General features: G+C 39.0%; 1 protein-coding gene across 1 annotated transcript in view; it reads right to left on the bottom strand.

Annotated features, from left to right (window-relative positions):
- Nucleotides 1-2,525: 2,525 nt before the first annotated feature.
- The window catches only part of POLR1E (RNA polymerase I subunit E), a 29,452-nt gene continuing 11,243 nt past the window's right edge, over nucleotides 2,526-20,734 (bottom strand). Inside the window, exons 4-12 of the mRNA XM_069085262.1 lie at nucleotides 20,343-20,428; nucleotides 17,015-17,073; nucleotides 14,176-14,320; nucleotides 13,519-13,626; nucleotides 10,990-11,086; nucleotides 9,858-9,991; nucleotides 4,439-4,520; nucleotides 3,627-3,758; nucleotides 2,526-2,890 (exon numbers count right to left, since the gene is read on the bottom strand). Coding sequence (XP_068941363.1) covers nucleotides 2,752-2,890; nucleotides 3,627-3,758; nucleotides 4,439-4,520; nucleotides 9,858-9,991; nucleotides 10,990-11,086; nucleotides 13,519-13,626; nucleotides 14,176-14,320; nucleotides 17,015-17,073; nucleotides 20,343-20,428 — 982 coding nt within the window. The 3' untranslated portion in view covers nucleotides 2,526-2,751. The remainder of the gene's footprint in view (nucleotides 2,891-3,626; nucleotides 3,759-4,438; nucleotides 4,521-9,857; nucleotides 9,992-10,989; nucleotides 11,087-13,518; nucleotides 13,627-14,175; nucleotides 14,321-17,014; nucleotides 17,074-20,342; nucleotides 20,429-20,734) is intronic.

Genomic DNA, 20,734 nt, shown 5'->3' with positions numbered 1-20,734 from the left:
CAGACACGTGAAGCATTTCACAAGAGGAGAGGCAGAGAAAGACAAAAGCCAAGGAAGAAAAAAAGGAGTATATGGAATGTAACGACCAGGGCTTGTTTTTAATAAGGAAACATTCATTTCCTGTTCAAGGACAGCAGACAAAAGGCAAGGGCCGAGGCAGTTACAATTGTGAAAGAAGTTCTTTTAGATTAAACTGCAGGGTCTCTTTTCCAAAGACAACAAACAGTTGTTACAACAGAGGATGAGACCATCTGCTTTGTATATTTTTCTCCTTCAGTAAGGTTTGAGGACTTTCTATTAGGCCACTGAGTGGTTAGGGCAGGAGTGGGGAACCTGAGGCCTTGAGGCCACATGTGGTCTTTTAGATCCTTAAGTACAGCTTTTTGACTGAATCCAAATTTTATAGAAGAGATTTATTCTGTTTTCAGTCAAAAGGCTGCACTTAAGGATTTACAAGGCCACATGTGGCCTCAAGGCTGCAGGTTCCCCACTCCCAGGTTAGGGGATCCATCTATCAAGATGTTGCAACACAACTGTGGCTCCTATTTTTCTCCCACAGACATTATGATCAATACCAACAATAGTAAATGATGATCATCCCTCTGTAAAATGCACCTAATGTGGGGAAAAGAAAAGGCTGAAGGAATGAATGGCTTTATCTTTTGGGCTGAACTAAAGGGAGTCATTCACATTGACAATCAATGAACCAATCATCTCCAAACTGCTACCTTCCCTTTACCCTGTTAAAATTCTATTCCTCTCATAAAACCATTCCAGACTGTGTCAGTCCTCTCTGGCTACAGGTGCAGAGATGGATGAGGGAAGGCTTCTGTGATCCTCTGCATTTTGCTTTTTGCCTTCTGTAGTGCCAATGCAATATTTACAGTGCCCAGAACCACAAGAAAGACCGTGACTATAAGTCCTGCATGACGTTTGGTCACAAAATATGCCACTCTCCAAATAGAGGACAGCACTGAAGGATTTATTTGGACACCAGAAAACTGAATCCCAAAACCAGTAAGATGATTCCATCATAATAACCAAAGATATTCGGACGCCATAATAATGCTGAGAGCCATGCCATCCTTTATTTAGCCTTCCCACAAACCAATACAAGATCAGTATCTACTCACAAAACTCTCTCTCTCCTTGCCCAAGCTCCTGTCCCCAACTGTCTCGCTAGCTCTCTACCAGCTTCCTGTGGGCTCTGCTTCTCCTCAGCAAACTGCTCCCACCACAGGTTCCATGTGACCACACTCAGTCTATTAGGGAGCAGGAGAGGTCTTAAACCCCCCCCGCCCAGGTCTATTAAGGGATTCCCATTCTCATTACACCTTCTTTCCCCCACTAGAGTATAATAGGTGGGCAGGGGCCTAAAAACAGCTTGTTAGAGCTAGAAGGAGCTTCAGCAATCATCCAGTCCTGCCCATTCGGTTTGTGAAATGAAGAATCTGAAGACCAGGAAATTGAACTAGAAGTCAAAATTGCATCTACTGACTGCAAATTTAATTTTCTTTAATAAACCCTACCAGAAGATGTAGGTCGGGTAGGTGGTGTGACAGAATGCTGCGCCTTTAGTTACAAAGAACTTTCAAATCTGGCTACTTACCAGCTGTGTGATCCTGGCCAAGTCACTTAACCCTTTTGCCTCAGTTTCCTCATCTGCAAAATGAGCTAGAGAAGTAAATGGAAAAGCACTCTAGCACCTCTGCCAAGAAAAGCCACAAAGAATAGGACATGACTGCAAAACAACTACATAACAAATCAGAAGATGAAATCGTTAGTTTGGTAAGTCTTGTTCTTACAGAGTCTGTGTTGGTTCTTAGTGATTACCATTAATTCCTTTGTCCCTGCTCACAAGCTAGTTGACTCAAAAATTCTCCTTCAGGTTAACCTTTAGGACACTATTTCTTCCAGTGAGGCACACCTATCTTTACCTAGGAGAAGTTTCTTCGAGCACTCACAAACTCTCTTCCTTATTAAAAACCTCTCATTTCATGGGTGACTGGAGAAAAACAGCTTCCCAACTGGTATAAGGGTTGGCATTAATATTCCAGAGGTAGGGGCCTGGTCTTGTGTTTTGGTGGAATTAGGCCTCAAAAGTGTCAAATCCATGAGAATTTTAAACTAAAACCTTCTTAGAAGCACTCTTACCTTTTCTGTAGAATAAGAATGTGCTTCTTTTTTCTAGTCCCAGGGATGGAAGACAAGGACACCTATTCATGGTCACAGACTGTTCCTGTCCCAGCCTTCCCCCTGGGTGGCTTAGTGACATAAACACAAGATTCACTTGAGATTTTTATCTGCACATTCCAGTTGAAGGGGACAAAGCTTGCAAGTAAGAGAGGCTAACAAGGAGCCGTGAAAACCAGGGGCCTATAGCCAATCAGAGGCAGGCCTCTGGCCAGCCTCCACAGGTAGCTGTTTTATGTCATTCCTTGAATTGGATTATCAAGCTGATTTTCACTAAATCTCCCATTCAGAATAACTGAACAGCAGAATATGAAGGAGAGGACACAAAGAAGATGTGGATCATCAGAGCAAAATAAAGCCCTTGATTAAAACATTATTTAATTGATCACTTTTACAAATAATCTGGTCACACAAGACCAGGGTGTTGTCTGTGGCTATACAGAAAAGCAAATGGCTTCTTGAGGAAACAGATGCCAGCCTATCTGGGGCAGGCCAGGGTAGAAACCCTTTATCTTTGGTCTCACAGTCTCCCTTGAAGCCCCAATTCTCAATGTGCCTTTAAGTCCTTTTTCTGCGTGGTAAGGCAGGCAGGGGAATGGACAAAGTTCCCATTTTGTGGTCTTCTTCACCTCCAGATTCCAAAGACAACTTCTTTTTAGAAATCTTCAACCTCATGGCTTTTGCAATCTCAATTATCCTACAGAAAAAAACATAATAAAGACAGTCAGTCAAGGGGCACCACTTAATGTCGCTGATCCATCAGACTTTCACTACCAAGTCCTTCCCACATCAGCAATGCGACCACAAAGGCAGTTCGTAGTTCTGACCAAAGATTTTCATCTACTGGGTCTGTCAGTGAAACTAGACAGTATTTTGTTGTTTTACATAGACTCCAAGTCTGCTTTCACCTTTGGAAATAACACAGTGATTACAATTGTAAATGGAAAGAAAACCAAAAAAATCAAAACTGAACACTATAATTATAATGACCAAGTTTTGCTCTAAAGAAGAGATTTTAAAATGTACCCCTTTTCAATTTTGCAGAGGGGCAGGGTCTATGGGTGTAGAACATTACCCATGTTGTTGAGTTTTCCCCTCAAATTATTATTTTTTTTTTGCCTTTTTGGAGGGCAACTGGGGTTAAGTAACTTGCCCAAGGTTACACAACTAGTTTTTTTGTATGTGTGGGTGTTAAGTGTCTGAGGCTGGAACCGAACTCGGGTCCTCCTGACTCTGGGGCCGGCGCTTTACTCACTGTGCCACCTAGCCGCCCATCCCTCAGATGATTTTTTTATCCCCTTTTTAATTCTTTGGATAGTTCTCTGGGTTGGGAGTTATATTGAACAATGAAAGTATGTAAAAATATCAATAAAACATTTCTAAATGACATTACTAAATAACAAAAGATCACACAACGAAAGTTTCAAACTCACCTCTTTTCAGTGAGTTTCATGTCCCTCTGTAACATCGTCAGGTCAGTCTGGAAATCGTTAATGTGCAAAGCCAGTGCAATTGCATAGGCTGTTATTTTAGCTTTCATTGAGTCAGAAATCAAGTTCCGTAAACTGTGGAAAGTTAGAATAAATTAGACTTAAGAAAACTCTGAACTGAAAACAAAATTTTAAAATGTCACCCTACATTCTTACTTGTTTTCTGTTTCTTAGTTAAAAGGAAAATAATTCACTTATCACTTTAAAATTATAAGGCATTTTCCTTTTAAAGGCACCCAAATAAAAATAAACAATAGAGTGTATTGTTTATCTCAACATTCACTTCAACCAGGAGGTAAACACAGAATTTAAGAACTATGCCAGCATTTCAGATCATATATATTTATTATACAACACAGAGGTTATAGTATGTTACGGGGTTCGGTCCTCTCTTACCAAAAATTTTTTCCAATATTGGAGGACAGAATTCCATAGAATGTACCTCCAACTTGATGGAAGTTGGTTTGCAGAATTCTCTACTTTTGAAGTGTGGAATACAGGGAAAAAAGATCTGTGCAAACATATGAGCAAAAGGTGTATGAGCTGAGGTGTGAAGGGCTTAATGACCCTTTGGAATTAGCTCTCAGCAAGCTGCCAGTACTGAAAGGATGATACACCGTGAAGACAACTATGAGACTGCGCACACTGCTAAGTCAGTTTTAAACCAAATAAATGGTCTGTGTGTACAATATGCTGCTTCCTCCTCGCACCTACTGTTCATAGACATTAATCCAAGAAACATTATTTTTCTTTACCTGCCATTATTGTAAGTCAAACTAGTAAAATTCTTGAGGAGTTTGGTATTAATAATATGTGGCACATCAGGTCCCAGTGAATCTAGAATGGAAAGTTTTGAGAAATTATTTTGTTTTCTTTCTGAAATTTTATGCTACGGAACTTGTTATTAAGATGACAGTGAACCAGAGAGCCCAGGTCCTTAAACTGCCCTCAAAAAACAATGAGAGAAAACACCAAAAAGAAGAAAAATTACTAACAACACGAGGTAATTATTACATTTTAACAAAAAACAAGGAGAAGCATGGAAGTTTAATATGAAATGATGCAAAATGAAGTCAGCAGAACCAGGAAAACAACATCCACAAGGACTGGACCAATGTAAATCAAAAGAACAAAAATAAAAACTAAAATAACCAAGCTTATCCCCAAAGAAGAGATATGAGAAGACCTTCTCTAATCTTCTGAAGGGGGGGGAATCATGGATCTATGTGGAATACTGTATATAACACCATAATTTCTATATGTGTACATTCCTTGAGGGCTGTTTCTTTTTTGAAAATTTGTATTCTTGAGGGCTTAGCACATAGTAAGTGCTTGATAAATGTTTCTTTTTTGTAATTCACTCATGATAGTTTTGTGAAACTCATTTTCGTTCTTATTTTTAAGAATTCTCTCTCTTTTTTTTAAAGAATTCTTTATCATAAGGGATGGTTCTCTTAGAAGCATTTGAGAAAGGATACCAAGGGTGTAATACAAAAACAAAAAACATCTATCTATATTTTAAAATTTTCACCAAAAGATAAACTGAATAAAAGAAAGCCAACTAGCACTACAAAACCAAATACTATCAACTAAAAATCTAAAGGACCAAGGGCAGCTAGGTGGTGCAGTGAACTCCACCGGTGACTCCACCAGCCCTGGAGTCAGGAAGACCTGAGTTCAAATCTGACCTCAGACACTTGAAACACTAGCTGTGTGACATTGGACAAGTCACTTAACCCAAATTGCCCTGCCTTGCCCCCTCCAAAAAAAAAAAGAGACAAAAAAACCCTTAAAAGCTAAAGGACCAGAAGTGATATATATATAGAAATAGAAAAAAATATAAAATACTTCAAGATGTCCTGAAATGAATAGATATAAGCTTTGGGCAGGAATGTCCCACTGGCAGCTCAAACTCAACGTGTCCAAAACACAACTTGTTAGCTTTCCTGACAACTGTATCCCTCTTCCATATCTCCCTATTTCCGTGGAGGGCACTGCCATGCTTTTAGTCCTTCAGGTTTACAATCTGACTTGTCCTTGACTCTTTATCACCCCTCACCCCCTGTCTCATGGTTATTAAGTCTTTCTTATTCTTCCTCCACAACATCTCTCACTCATCTCCTTCACTTTCCCTCACATGGATATTACCATAACTCAGGCCCTTGTCACCCCTCATCTGGATTTCTGCCACAGCCTAACTGGCATTATCCTACAAATAAATACAGAAAAATACCAATATTTCCCAAATTTATAATACCAAATGGCTAATTCACAGAACTGTGTAATGTCATAACAAAATTCACATGGAAAAATAGCAGCTATTGGAGACAAAAATTGATGGATAATTACGTATAGAAAAAAATTGTCAAGCAAAAAGAACACCTCTAAAGCAAAATAAAAATATACTGGGAAAAATTTTTGGTAGAAAATATATCAGCTCAGGGCCTGACATCCAGAAATTTTAAGGAACCACCCAGTCTGTGAGTATAATTACATATTGAGAATAGTCAAAGAATATAAATATACAATTTTAATGAAAAAACAAACCACCTGCTAAACCAGTGAAAAGTTGTTCAAATTCCCTAATAACTGGAGAAATGTACATTAAAAAAAAATTCAAGGCTCCACACTGCAGTCGTACTGCCAAGAATCCACAAAAGATTATAAAATTCAATGGTGCAGGAAAATGAGTCTTCTATTCTCTGAGGAGCAGAAGACCAAACTTTTTTGGAGGATGATCTGGCAATATGCCATAAATGATCACAAAGCTGATATGCCCTTTGACCCAGTGTTCCTAATGTTAAAATTATACTAACACTATCAAAAATCTATCTGTAGGGGGTGGCTGAGTGGTGCAGTGAATAGAACACCAGCCCTGGAGTCAGAAGGACCTGAGTTCAAATCCAGCCTTGGAGACAACACAAAAACTAGCTGTGTGACCTTGGGCAAGTCACTTAACCCCAATTGCCCTCCAAAAGCAAAAAAAAACAAAAACAAATCTATGGCTACTTTATTTATAATAGTAACTGCCAACAAGCTATATGCCTAACAATTGGTCTATTATTCTGTGTTATTTATAAGGTAATATGGAATGACTTATATGAAGATTCAAAGATCAGCAAAATAAGATATGTCACTAAAAAAAAAAGACAAAATCCAAAATAGAAGGCAAACAGAGTAAACATTCTGATTTTGAAGGGCACACAAGGAAAAAATGTTTCTTGGTTTATTTTCTTGTAAAAATTTACATCAGGTATTGCCAATGTGGGATTTCGTTTAGTTTGACTATATATGTTTATAACTGGGATTTTTTTCTTGCTTTGTGGATGAGAAGATGGGAGACAGAGAATGCAGATCTGAGAATAAAACAAAATTTAATTTTTAAAATTTTTAATTTTAATTTTTAAAATGGATGTCAAGGGTGCAGCCAGAAATGCAGCCTCTCAACTCTCTGTCTCCAAGGCCAACTCCATTTTGGCTGTGTCTTCCAGCTAGTCACTGACCCACTCAGGATAGCAGGCAACTCTGTAAAGAAATTTCAGAGAAGCAGAGGAAATTTCCTCACTGGGAGCTCCACATACCAATGAAATTACAAGTCCAGTAACATTTTTTTAAAAGTTTTACTATTGGGGCAGCCAGGTAGCACAGCGAGTAAGAGCATTGGCTCCAGTGTTGAGAAGACCTGGAGATCGAATCCCGGGCTCAGACACTTAGCACCCACCCAGAAACACCTGGCCGTGTAACCTTGAGCAAGTTACTTAACCCCAATTGCTTAGGGGCGGCCAGGTGGCTCAGTGAGTAAGAGCACCGGCTCCAGTGTCGGGGATGACCTGGATCAAATCTGGCCTCAGATACTCAGCACCATACCCAGAAATAACTGACCGTGTAACCTTGAGCAAGTTATTTAACCCCAATTGCTTAAAAAAAAAAAAAAGTTTTACTATTTTCATCTACTTAACCAAAACTTAAATAGCTTAATTATGGGATTCTAAAGTAGAGATTTCTCCCCACATTCGATATGACTATTTATGTACTAATGTACTTGTGAATGCTGATTATAATTCTTTAATTACTTTAAGAAAGGTATAATATATTCCAGGCATAGGGAAGATACTGTACAAAGACAGTGATAAAATGCTGAGTTAAGGGAACATTTGGAAGGTCAGTTTGGCCAGAACAAAGATTGCGTGCAAACCAGGAATGTGCAACAATCCCAAAAGACAGACTGGAGCCAGACTGTGAAAGGCTTTTCTTTTTAAGCTAAGGAGTTTGTTTTTTATCCTAGGTTTAATGGCAGGACACCTAAGAGAATTTTAAGCAAGAGAATAACTTAGTCAGACTTGCTTTAAGAACATTATTTTGAAAACTGTGTGGAGACTGGATTAAAGAGGGGAGAAAGCAGAAGTCAAGAGTTCAATTAGGAGACTGTTGCAATCATCTCTGGTCCAGACCTCTTTCTCTCAGTGCCTTACTCATGGCCTTCTTTATGCTCAGGCACTGGCCATCGCCATGCCTACCTCTCAAAGACTCCTTTATCAGCTTCAGGGTGCTAGCTATATGAAGTCTTCCCTGATTCCTCCAACTGCCACTTCCCTCTCCCCGTCCACATTCTCTCATATCTGTGTTTATATTTATACATAATGTCTCCCTCTAAAAAATGTAAGGTGAGGAATTGTTTCTTTTTTTCAGTCTCGGCATCCCTAGCTGCTAACATAGTCAGTCTCTGGCATATTGCAGATACTTAATAAGCGTCTTTTTTGCTGATTTAACTGACTGAACAGGCCCACCACATATTAAGCTGTGTGACTCTAGGAAACTCTAAGATGCTCGATTATCTGGCAGCTGCCTTACTGCATTAGTGGAGGGAATTTCCTCAATCTGGGCAACTCCAAAAATCACAGGTCCAAACAAAAACAAAAGCTATGCCTTATTATGAACTCTAAGACCAAAATGGAATTAAACTATTCTAACAAATATCAAAAGAAATCAATATTTACAATGCAGGTTTAAAATGAAACAGCTTCAAAGGTATCTTCATATACAAGAAAATGGATATAAAATGTAGCCAACAGAAATAGATTTTAATCTATTTGACCTTATCAAAAAGATGCCTGGTAGGCACAGAGAGTATAGTATGTTATGAGTGAGGACTAGCATCATCAAGGCCATCAACAAACACATGTGAGACTGGAAGAGGAGGGCAGGCTGGTCAAGCAACAAGATTACTAAATAGGAGCCCAGCAGCCTGAGCCCAGCACTGGTGCCCGTGATACAAGATGAGAATCAGAGGATCTCTCCACCATGCTGGGTGTATCTTTACTGAAGGATTTACAGAAAGACATGGCATGTGACAAAATAACAATGGAAGGTTGTGGTCTGTACCAGGAAAGGGAGAACCCATCGTGACATGCTCATAGACTGATTATTCGAGTATCAAAGTTATAGAACTTTGGTCTATGCTATTTACAGTTAAGTGTCAAAATAGCAAAGAACAATGTTCTGAAAGAAAAAGGATGACAGCAGAACAGTAAGAGATCATGTACCCAGCACGCAACAGGCACTTAAATACTTGTTAATCTGACTTGCAGCTGATAAATATGAAAGATAAAAGCAAATATGGACAAGATCTTGCACACAGGTAATAGATATAATTCAGCCATCTAGATACAAAGAAACTATCTCAATTACTTCTTTTTCCCTCACCCCTCTTTCATCTTCAGTATAAAGCTCACTGTATAATCAGCCTGAGATCCTTCTCAAAAGCAAACTGGATACAAAGTCTAAACAAACAAAAAAAAGAAAACACTTCTATATCTTGTCCTAGCTATGATATGGCTCTCTGTCTTTCAAAACAAAAAAATTGTTCTTCATCTTTCAGTATCAAAAATACACACAATTATCAGCCTACTAAAAATAACTCGATGCACAAGATCATTTTTCTCCTTCTGGAACTGTTCTAATAATACAGCGAATTTCTTAAGAATGCAGCAGATTTGTATGATGTGATCCAGCAGAGTAACTGAACTGAACTGTAACAATCGCTTAATCATTTTACTGAGACATGCATGCCCAAGAGCAGGGGTGACGGACTTATTTCCTTCTCTCACTGGAAATGTTCTTCTGGTTAGAAAACAATAAAAAATGAAATAGAATCTTCCCCATTTGTTTACTTACTCTTCTTCTTAATCACTGTCTGGGATCTGAATTTGATGAGGATGTTCAAAAACCACAGACATCGAGCTTTGTGGTCCCGGCTCTCCTCATCTAAGGGCAAGTTCTTCAGGGCTTCTAAGACAAAGGGACAGTAGCTAAAATTGGCAGGTGAAAAAAGAAAAAGAATCAAAGTCGACTCAAGAAAGTCAGCAAAAGCACTGCTCAAGAATGAGCATCAAAATGAAATTGGGAAGGGTTGCAAAGGACCGTCATCCTGGGAAATGGATCCTGCGGCGGGGTGGGGGGGTAGGGGGGTGCCTTTACCATATTCCAGCTTCTAAATTCACAGCACCCACTTCATTCAATAAACATTTATTTGGCACTCCCTAAGGGTAAAAACTCTGTGCTTCACTGATTTAACTTAATTTGCATGTAATTCACCTTAAGAAAATAAAAACTGACACCTGAACCAGAACCAAAAAAAGGTTTGTGGGCATCCTAGGGTAAGGCAGAAAGCCTACAGCTCCCTGAGTGATGTGGTCTATCCAGGAAGGCTGGAAGCCCTCACTGTAACACAACTGCCTAGATGTATCACAAAAATAAATACCACTGTGCCATAGCAAGTGGAATTTTCTGACATTAAAAATAGGCATACTTTATAAAGAAGTTTTTTTTTAAATATACTATCCTCATTGTGTTTTGGGCCCAATTGCTTGAAGGGCCTACAACTGCATCGGTGTGGACATTCCCTCCACTGAGGCAGGCTGCAGCTCCTCTCCATGTAGGACCATTTCAAGAGCAGTCATGGCCAAAAACTACACGTCAGCCAGTGGTCAAGTTTCTGGTAGAGGAGCATCCTCAAACTAGTTGTTCTTGTCCTTGGACAACAGTCATGAGAAGAGACTGGGTCCACACTAGAAGCTTTCCCAGTCTGGCAGGACTTTTGCCAGAACCTGAGGATCTGGGGGAAAGATTGTCCTGATTAAGATACTTTGTAAAATACACAAGCAACTTCAGAGCCAGGGCAAAACTTCTCAATGACAACCAAGCTTCATGACAAGTTTCTATACATTTCCGTGAGACAGTGTTACTTTCTCTTCTAGTCTCTCAGGCTGGATTTCCACATTGCTTTATGCTCCATTATAAGCCTTACCTGTTCTCTTCTATCATTTTCAGTATTTCTTCTGATGTAACATTCTTTAGAGCTCCAGATGGAACCTGAAGGGCTTCATACTCTTCAGGAGAAAGAACTAAAAGGATGTTAAGGAACTAACTCAAAATAAAATGTAGAAGAGAAAAAAATTACTCTAAAATCTAGCTTTAAGTAAGTACTTGGATAATTTGCACAGATTCCCAGGTCAGGAGGTGGTCTTACAGATAGTGTGTTAGAGTTACAAATGGCCTTTGTGAACATGATTTCATCTGAGATTCACAACAGGCTGAAAGAAGAGCAGGTTTATCCTGATTTTTATGGACAAGGAGACTAAAGTTCAGTGACGTTTAATGGTAGTAGGTAGCAGTTAGAGCACAAACTCCTAACCTAGGATCCTTTGTACTCCATCCCAACGCCCAGATTTTTCTCAAACTGTGACTCATCAAATCAAGTCTAACAAAAGTCTAGAGCAATCTATGGATCTTGGTCCCCAACATTATTTGAAATAATATCATCTACAAGACCATCTACTCACACCAAACAAGGAGAGCTAACAAATATGTTGTGAGTAAAAGAAACAGAAAAATCCCTAAGAGGGAAAGGTGGGGCTGCTTGCTTAAAAAACAAAATATTTAAAATTACCCGTAAGTATTTGAGGGTCTGCTGAAAAAATTTAGACCACAGGAAAGAAAACAAGAGAAAAGGTATTAAATTATAGTAAGAGGATATCCATTAAGATACAAAGACTGCTTCTGATTGCTGAAGAGAGCACCAAGAAAAGCTTATTTTGAAAAAGAGACACATCTGTTCTGAGTGGTATTTTTAAAACTGCAGTGAAAAAATGCACTTACTAGATTCACTATTACATCCAACTTATAAAATACTGCTTCCTCACAGATCTTTGCTGTGCTTTACAAATGATTTAAAGGAAATTGTCAATAAAATAACTCTGCAATGTGATATCCCAGATAAATGTGTCCAGTGTTAATTTTGTGGTACTCTAACTATAACATGTGATTAAAAGCTAGCTAAACTTAAATGATGTCATGAAACCCTGAATGTCACAAAGGCAGGAAACAAAGATTTCTCCAAACATGTGAGTGGTTGCCAAACTCTAGAGATAAAGGCAAGATTCATTCAATCTAGAGTACCTAGGTGACCAAGTTTTCCTTTATTTTTCTATTGTTCAGGATGCTGCAATGGCCAGAGAAGCACAAGGCATCAGAAGACATTTGTCCTCACTCTGGCTCTGCCTCAAAAGAGCTGAGTGACCTTGGCCAAGTCAATCTCTGTACTAGATGGTCTCCAAAGTGCCTTTTGGCTCAGAAAATCTTTAATGTCTTCAATGCATTAATTAAAGGCTATAAGTTGGTTTTCTATCAATAAATCAACAAACATTTATTAAACACTCACTATGTACCAGGCACTGTCCTAGGCTTATGGATATAAAGGTAACAAAGCAGTCCCTGCCCTCATTCTATTTGGGGGAAAGGTGCCAGACAACATGCACCCACATAATTCTACTATATAAAATAAATAGGCAGCAAGGAGAAGGAGGGAGGTACTGGCAGATGAAGGGAATTAGAAAAGCCTCATGTGGAAGGTGCCACATGAGCTAAGGCTTGAAGGACATATTCTGAGAACCCAGGTGAGAAGGGAGGGCATTCCAAGCATGGAACCCAGTCTGAAATATACAACAGGAAGTTAGTGATGTGGGACTGAAGATCAGGAGAGACCAGTGCTATCTGGCAACAACTGACAGTTATCTGCATAGAGATGACAGTGAAACCCATGGCAGCTAATAAAGTCAATATCAGAGAGAAGGTCCAGGACAGAGCCTTGGGGTATCCTCACAGTTAGCATGACATGGAGGATGAACCAGCAAAAGAGACTAAAAGGAAGTGGTCATATAGGCAGGAGAGCCAAGAGAATCATGTTATGAAAACTCAGAGGGGAAAGATTATACAGGAGGTGAGGCTGATCAACTTCTCAAATGCTGCAGAAAGGCCAAACATATGAGGACTAAGAATGCCATCACATATGGCAATTATGAGACCTACTAGTGGCTTTGGGGAGAGCAATTTCCTAATTTTTAAAAGTCACAAATCATTTCAAACTCCTAATCTCTTAAGTATATTGGCAGAAGGCACAACCCAAGGTTTGAAAACTGGATAATGTTATGCATGCCCCCTATTTTGGGGAAACGTGGTATAATGGAAAGAATGCCTATCTGAAGGCCAAAGAGATATGGGTTAAAATCTGGCATTTACTAAACTGGTAACCACAAGAAAAAACCACTTCACCTCTGTGCCCCTCAGTTTCTTCATCTGTAAAATGGGAGCTATAATAATAATTGTACCTGCTTCACAAGGCTGTTGTGAGGATCAAAGGAGCTGATGGACAAAAAACATTTTGTACACCTTCAGCTATTACTATTCATATAGTCATTCAATGAGCCCAACTCTCCTATTTGTGTGAAATCAGGGCATCTTGTTGAAACAAAGAAGGCTTCTGCCCCAGGAAGGATACGGTCTTCAAATTTGTAAATTTCCTCTGGCCTAGCACCATCAGCATGGCATGGGGGTAGGTAGGCAGATTCATCTTGTAGGTCATCTTGGGCCGCATCATTAACGAGAGCTTTTCAAAAAAGAAATCAATGCTGAAGTAAAAATACGACAAAATGATTTCATTTAGCTAGACCCCTACTATCCTCATTGGGTTTTGGTTTTTTTTTTGCCTTTTGGAGGGCAACTGGGGTTAAGTAACTTGCCCAAGGTACATGGCTAGTTTTTTTGTGTGGGTGTTAAGTGTCTGAGGCCAGAACCAAACTCAGGTCCTCCTGACTCCAGGGCCGGCGTTTTACTCACTGCGCCACCTAGCCGCGCCCCCCCCCATACTCATTGTTAACCTGGAACTCAGGACCACCCAAAGATTCAAAGATACCTCAGACTAGATATTTCTCTAAAAATGAAATAATTTCACTATCTAGATTATATTTCCCAGAAGTGTTACTGTCTCTGCTCTAAATTACAATGACTCAAAATTCAGCCAAGTCATTGGCTGAATGTCATTACATAAAATGAAATGTCATTACATAAACAGTGTAATACAGGGCACAACTCATGTGGATCAAGAAAATAATCTTTTGAAAAAAGAGGAGTGAGTTTCAAAGTGTCTGCTGTTTACCAGTGATCCCCTTTTCATTTATGATATTTTCGGCTGCTTTGGCCACATTTATGTTTAAAGTTTCACTGTCAACTTTGTTCATTCTTCTGGAGCTCAGAGCTCGCTTCTGTTTGGTGGTCCCAAAGGCCTCAATGCAGAAGTCCACCTGGCACAAAAAAATAAACCCAGTTTAAATCACAACACAAATTCATCTAGGATACATAGAATACTCTAGTAAGAGTGACCCAGATACAATTTTGAGAATCTATAAAAGTCAATGAGCTCTGGGTTTATAACAACAAAAAAAATTCATGGATAAGAGATAATTCACTGATTAAAAAAACCTGTCCAGAAGACAATCTATGGTTAAAAAAAATCACTTCTCACTTATTTCCTTCAAAGCTCGGCATTTGCATCTCCTTCTACATGAAGCCTTTCCTGATTTCTTGGGCCTCCATGAGAACCTTTTCCACTCCAAATGACCCTGTTACTGATTTTGAATACACAGAGCACTGGACCCAGAGTCAGGAAAATATCAGTTCAAATCCAACATCAGATGTTCATTAAGTGTATGACTCTGGGCAAATTACTTAATTTGTCTGCCTGTGATATGGGGACAATAATAGCACCTATCTTCCAGGGTTGTTGTGAGGATGAGACAATATTTGTAAACTGTTCTGCAAATCTTAAAACAAACACTATATAAACACTAGTTGTTACTGTTATTGCTGCTGTTGCTATATACTAAGGGGACAGCTAGGTTTCACAGTGGATAGAATGCTGGGCCTGGAGTCAGGAAGACTCATCTTATTGATTTCAAATCTGGCCTCAGACACTTACTAGCTGTGTGACCCTCGGCAAGTCACTCAACCCTGCTGCCTCAGTTTCCTCATCTGTAAAGTGAGCTGGAAAAGGAAAGGCAAACCATTCCAGTGTTTTTGCCAAGAAAACCCCAAAGGGTGTCACAAAGAGTAAGACACACCTTAAAAATAACTAAACAACAACACTGAGGACATCCTGTCTGAGTCCAGGTCTTGAGAACTCAAGCACTGTAGGGAATTCTTGTGCCCAACTTTCCTGTCAATGTCCCTTCCCCTTCCCCTCTCCTTGCTGAATCCTGACCTCTCATTCCCCTTTCTCCCATCCCTGACAGAGGGAATGTACCAAGCCTGTACTCTGGGAGGCTATGACCTCCTGGCCCATGTCCCGCTTTCATACCCACATGGACATGGCTGCTCACAAGGCCTGGATAAGCAGGAAGTCACCAACTACAACTCTCCCAGTAAGACGGAGAAGGAGAGGAGGTAAGGGAATGAGCATTTTTTTAAGTAACCAGTATGAGTGAAGTGATCTCATGACTCCAGGCCCAGCCCTCTATCCACTGTGCAGTCACCCAGCACCTGCCTGAATGGCTAAGCTATCTAACCTGCCAATGAGCCCTAAGGATCCCTGGAGTTTCTCATCTGCCCTGAGGCAAAAGCCTCCTCTGTGTTCTCAGCTCAAATCAGAATGTGAGCTCCCTGAAAGCAAAGACTATCTCCACTTTCTTTTACATGCCCAACTTTTAGCACAGTACTTGACATATAATAAGCACTTAATAAATTTTTTTATCCATTCACAAAATTTTGTTTGCTATAGCTATCTGCACTGGTAAACTCTCCCCCTACTAGACCACGTGATCCTTGGCGGCAGGGACTGTGTCTCATTAAAACTCTGTTTTTCTCTTAGCACCTAGCACAGTGCTTATACTGGATACTAAATAAATGTATTAAAAACTGAGTTGCAGAAGTGTATTATGTTTAACTCTAAGACAAACATATATGAGAAAAGTGAGCTAAAATAAGTACACTAATAAAAAATTTTTAAAGTAAATACGGGCAGGGGATAGGTGCAGGGCTGGCACACTGTGTATGGTAATGCAAACAGCTACACTTTACTGCAGAACAGTTTCTCAATATGCTAAAAACTGGTCTTCATACTCTGTGATACAGTAATCCTACAAATGGGAATATAAGTAGGAAATCATCATAAAGGAAAATAAGACCCTTTTAATAATGATTTTCACAGCCAAATTAATAGTAAAAATCTAGATATAATCTTAATGTTCAACATTTGGAGCCTGGCTAAACAGAGAGTAATATATTAATGACGTGAAACACTACTAAAGCATAGAGAATGCCAACTAGGAAGAATACACAAAAATGTCAATATGCAATAATGCAAAGCAGAAAAAGTAGAATTAGGAGAATTGCTTGCAAATCTAGGTCACTATGGAGTACACGTATGCACATGCGTACAGATGTACAATAAGGGATGAATAACACTAAAGTGTTCAGTAAATTGCGATTGATATTTTAAGAGAAAGGCTTTTTTTTTGGTTGCACAGCTTATTAAACATTAAAATTTTAAAACACATAAATAAAATTTACTTGCCCCCTCTATCTCCTTTCAGTGGGACAATGGACTGTGTGACAATCATGATATACACACCAGCATCATTAAAATACAACACTCCAAGAAACTTGTTTCCATAGCAACAACAACTCAAACAAGATTTCGGTTATTGGGTGAGAACCCCGCCAAGTCTGTTCTATTTCCTTCGGAATCTTCTCAATGCAGGGGCTCAATAAAAATGTTGCTGAATTTTAAACTCTAAGTGCAAAGGCATTAATGCTGGGGGATTCACTGTAAAAAAATAAAGTTGATAACCTTTCTACATTATGACTACACTAACTCCAGGTTACAGAACCTAAATTGATAATAAAATAATCTGGAAATAGTTAAGGAATTCAAGTTTTCTGTCCAGGCTGGGAAGCCCCCTAACAGCTTACTGTCCATCTTGGAGGTTCAGGGTACTTACCTGATCTCTGTAAGATTTAGCCTGATTTCCTAATGTTGCTTCATTATCTTTCAAGTCATCTGCAGAAAGAAAAGCAAACTGTAAAGCTTCTCCTTGTATTACAATTACCATAATTTCATTCATACTGCCACTATAAGCATCTATTTCAAGCAGTTTTTTTACATCAACAATGAGTTAAATGTAGTCTATAATTTTACCTAATAGCATAAAATATTCTACTTAGCAACTTAATGGTTTAGAGAAGCAAAAAAAAAACTAATTAAAATGTAAATAGGTATAAAATTACTGCTATTCAACATTAAGTTTGTAATAAATAATTTTTTTAAAAGACAACAATTTAAAGTACTCCCCTAGGTGGCCCAGCATGTTCCTTTATGTAAATTCTTCTTTTCAACAGATGTAAATCTTATATTGTTTAAATTTTTTGTTACTTATAAAAGAAAACCACAATAAACCAAGATGCTTAAAAAAATACTTTACAATTCAAATAATTCCTCTTAAAAAGCCACTATATTCTTTGAAACACATTTTAAATGAAGATAAACAAAAAATGCACAATAAATATTGGATAATACCTAGATATAATCATATCAACATTCATATCTACTTTCAACAACTTTCCCCCCCCCTTCACTTTATGCCAACACATTTTCCATTATCTAGTTTTAGATCAAAGCTGAATTTCAATTTCTCTGTCCCTGCTATTCACTTATTTTTAGCACTTTTTTAGGAAAATAATTTTCTCCCAATTTTTGAGAACACACTCTTAAATAGAAGAGTATAATTGAGGTAGTTTCACCACTGGAAGGGAGTAATAAGTATTAATGCTTAAAGGATGTAGAGACATCCCCAGTTGCTCACCACAGTGGATTTTCCTGGAACCCTAATTTCTCACACAACAAATGTGACATAAATAGGGGCTGAATTCTGATCAAGGAATTGGCATCAAATGAATCACGGAGCTGACCAACAGCAAGTCTAATTGCAAACGTACGCTGGCAACTTCCCACAACCATTTGATAAGAACAAAATTATGTTTGAACTCAGTCATTGAACATCTGGGCCTATAAGGGACCTGAAAGATCATCTTTGTAAACTACTAAAGAAATGTGAGCTATAAAACACACACACACACACACAACCCCACAGCACAACCACCTCATCCACCTCATTTTATAGATGGCATTGCTGGGACTGTTTGCTTAAAGCTAACTAGTCACTTGGTGCCAGCACTGGCATGAGAACTTGGACTTCCCAGAACTCTTCTTACTATACAGCAGAATGCACCTACCCCATCAAAGTTCTACAAAACGACCATAAGTATGCTATATAAACTATTAGCAGCTCACATTTGACTTTTACTAAATATGGTGTCACGAAGAAGAAGCCCAGCTCTCCCACACATAGTACAGCAAAGATCTAAAATGGGCACCAGACTGAACAACAATCAAGAAATTCAAAGAGAGAGGGGTGGCTAGGTGGCACAGTGAACAGAGCACTGGCCCTGGAATCAGGAGGACCTGAGTTAAAATCTGGCCTCAGACACTTAACACTTACTAGCTGTGTGACTTTGGGCAAGTCACTTAACCCCAATTGCCCTCCAAAAAGAAAAAAAAAAAGAAATTCAAAGAGAAACAGTAGCAAGTTCTTCTGGGCACAGAAACATAGGCCTGAAACTTGCCAAGAATGTGGGGGAACAGAATTCCTTGGAGCTCTGACAAGGGGCACTCCAAGAGGCCAGAAGCCCACAGTACGAGTGGATCAGGGACACCCCAAGAGGCCAGAAGCCCACAGTACGAGTGGATGAGGGACACCCCAAGAGGCCAGAAGCCCACAGTACGAGTGGATGAGGGACACCCCAAGAGGCCAGAAGCCCACAGTACGAGTGGATCAGGGACACCCCAAGGGGCCAGAAGGTTGCAGGGCTTTGACCAAGCACATTCAAAGGGGCCACAGTTTTGACAAACAAAGCTTATGGGGGCATGAAGCCACTAGTGCTCTGAGCAGTACAAAATAGAGGACAAGACCAAACTCAAACCTCACCACCATAGGCTGCAGGAGACAACAGAGTCCCAAACGAGGAAGTGAGGTTGAAAACGTGACTTAACAGAAGAAAATACCAAACACCATATATGTAGAAATATGGGTTAAGAGATGCCCAAGGAACAAACCTAGAAGAAGACAGCAGCACCACTATTAAAAACAGAGCCTCAGAGAGAAAAAAATGACTTGGCTACAAGGACAAGAAGAGTACATGGGAAAAATGAAGCAGAAGAGAAAGGGTGAAAAAGGAGTTCTGAGGAAAGATCTAAAACTACCTGGGGACCGGCCTGAGTCAGGCCCAGCAGGAATAACTTCAATCCTCAGGACGGCGGCAGACAATTGCATTTCACTGTCCAATTTACTCCAGAACCCATTTAATCCTCTTTGGAATCCACTTCCCATTTTCCCAAGAAAAAAGCTAAACTCAGTCTCTTCAGTACCTAAGTTATTTTTTTTTTAATTAAGTCCTTTTTCTTTGTCTTTTCTCTAGCTATTATGCATAACAGTCACTCTAGATTATACAGACTCTTCACGGAATTAGGTTAAGTTAGCTCTAACAAGAGAAAAGTTTTTCCTCATGTTTTTTTCTCGGCCTCTACTTCATTCCTCACAGATTTCTCAAAAACCAAAGTTAACTCTTACACCCTTCTCTAATCTGCCTGACTCCACGGGGAGAAAAATCTCACAGTAAGACAGTTACAACTGAAATCTCAGCTATTGTCTCCAAAATGTCTTTTCTGCTACATTCTATGCGACTCTTACAGAGTCAGTCTATCTCAAAAACAAAGTGTACATCTCAAAGACAGAGGCAATCTGTAATCTAGAGAGCAACTTGCCAAACAGGTGTTACACATATAAAGAGAATTTCTACTACAAATGGACTAGACTAATACTCTTTTTAACCATGAGATTCCATGATTCTATGATTCACTTTTAAATTACTTTTCAACCTCCATTACCCACTAACAAGGTTCCTACACTCATTCCCATTCAGGTTGTGTATAGTAAAGAATGAGTGAACCTCAGCAATAATCACTTTAAAACCTATTCATACACACACACACACACATCTATGTATGTATATGTATATATACACACACACATATTTTAAAATCTGCGTAAATAACTTTTCAAATGAATTACTAAACAGTGAATTTCCAAAAATTTACCACTGAAATGACAACTGGCATAATTTCATCTTTTTAAAATGAATGACTTAAGACTTAAAAGTCAAGCAAGCTATATGATGAGCCAAAAACAAATAAAAGCTTCTAAAAGAACCTACCTGAAAACACTGGTTGCATGTTAAACAATTCAGCATCATATACTTCCATTTGGCCAGAGTTATTATTCAAAACACCAACAAAGTACCTATCAAAATAAAACCATTTACATATTAACAAAAATTTTTTCACATTTCTGTATCTCGTATTGACTATCCTTTCCATTTCATAAGTATTCAGAACTTACATTAAAATATTCTGCATAAATACTCTGCAAATCTTCTCTATGTCACTATAAAAATACAATAGCATCCTTATTTAAATATTTGAACTAAATAGGGAAAGGTTCACAGGAATTTAATTTTAATCTAAGCTTTAAAGAACTAATGACCACGCACCCTCAGTGAGAGAGAGGTGGGGTACTGAATACAGAAATAATTGTGGCACAGGGCTG

Source organism: Petaurus breviceps, unplaced genomic scaffold, assembly GCF_028583685.1.
Source record: "Petaurus breviceps papuanus isolate PSGF00001 unplaced genomic scaffold, PetGlider_PUasm1.0 175, whole genome shotgun sequence".
Lineage (NCBI taxonomy): Eukaryota > Metazoa > Chordata > Mammalia > Diprotodontia > Petauridae > Petaurus > Petaurus breviceps.
This window is presented reverse-complemented; position numbering and strand designations above follow the sequence as displayed.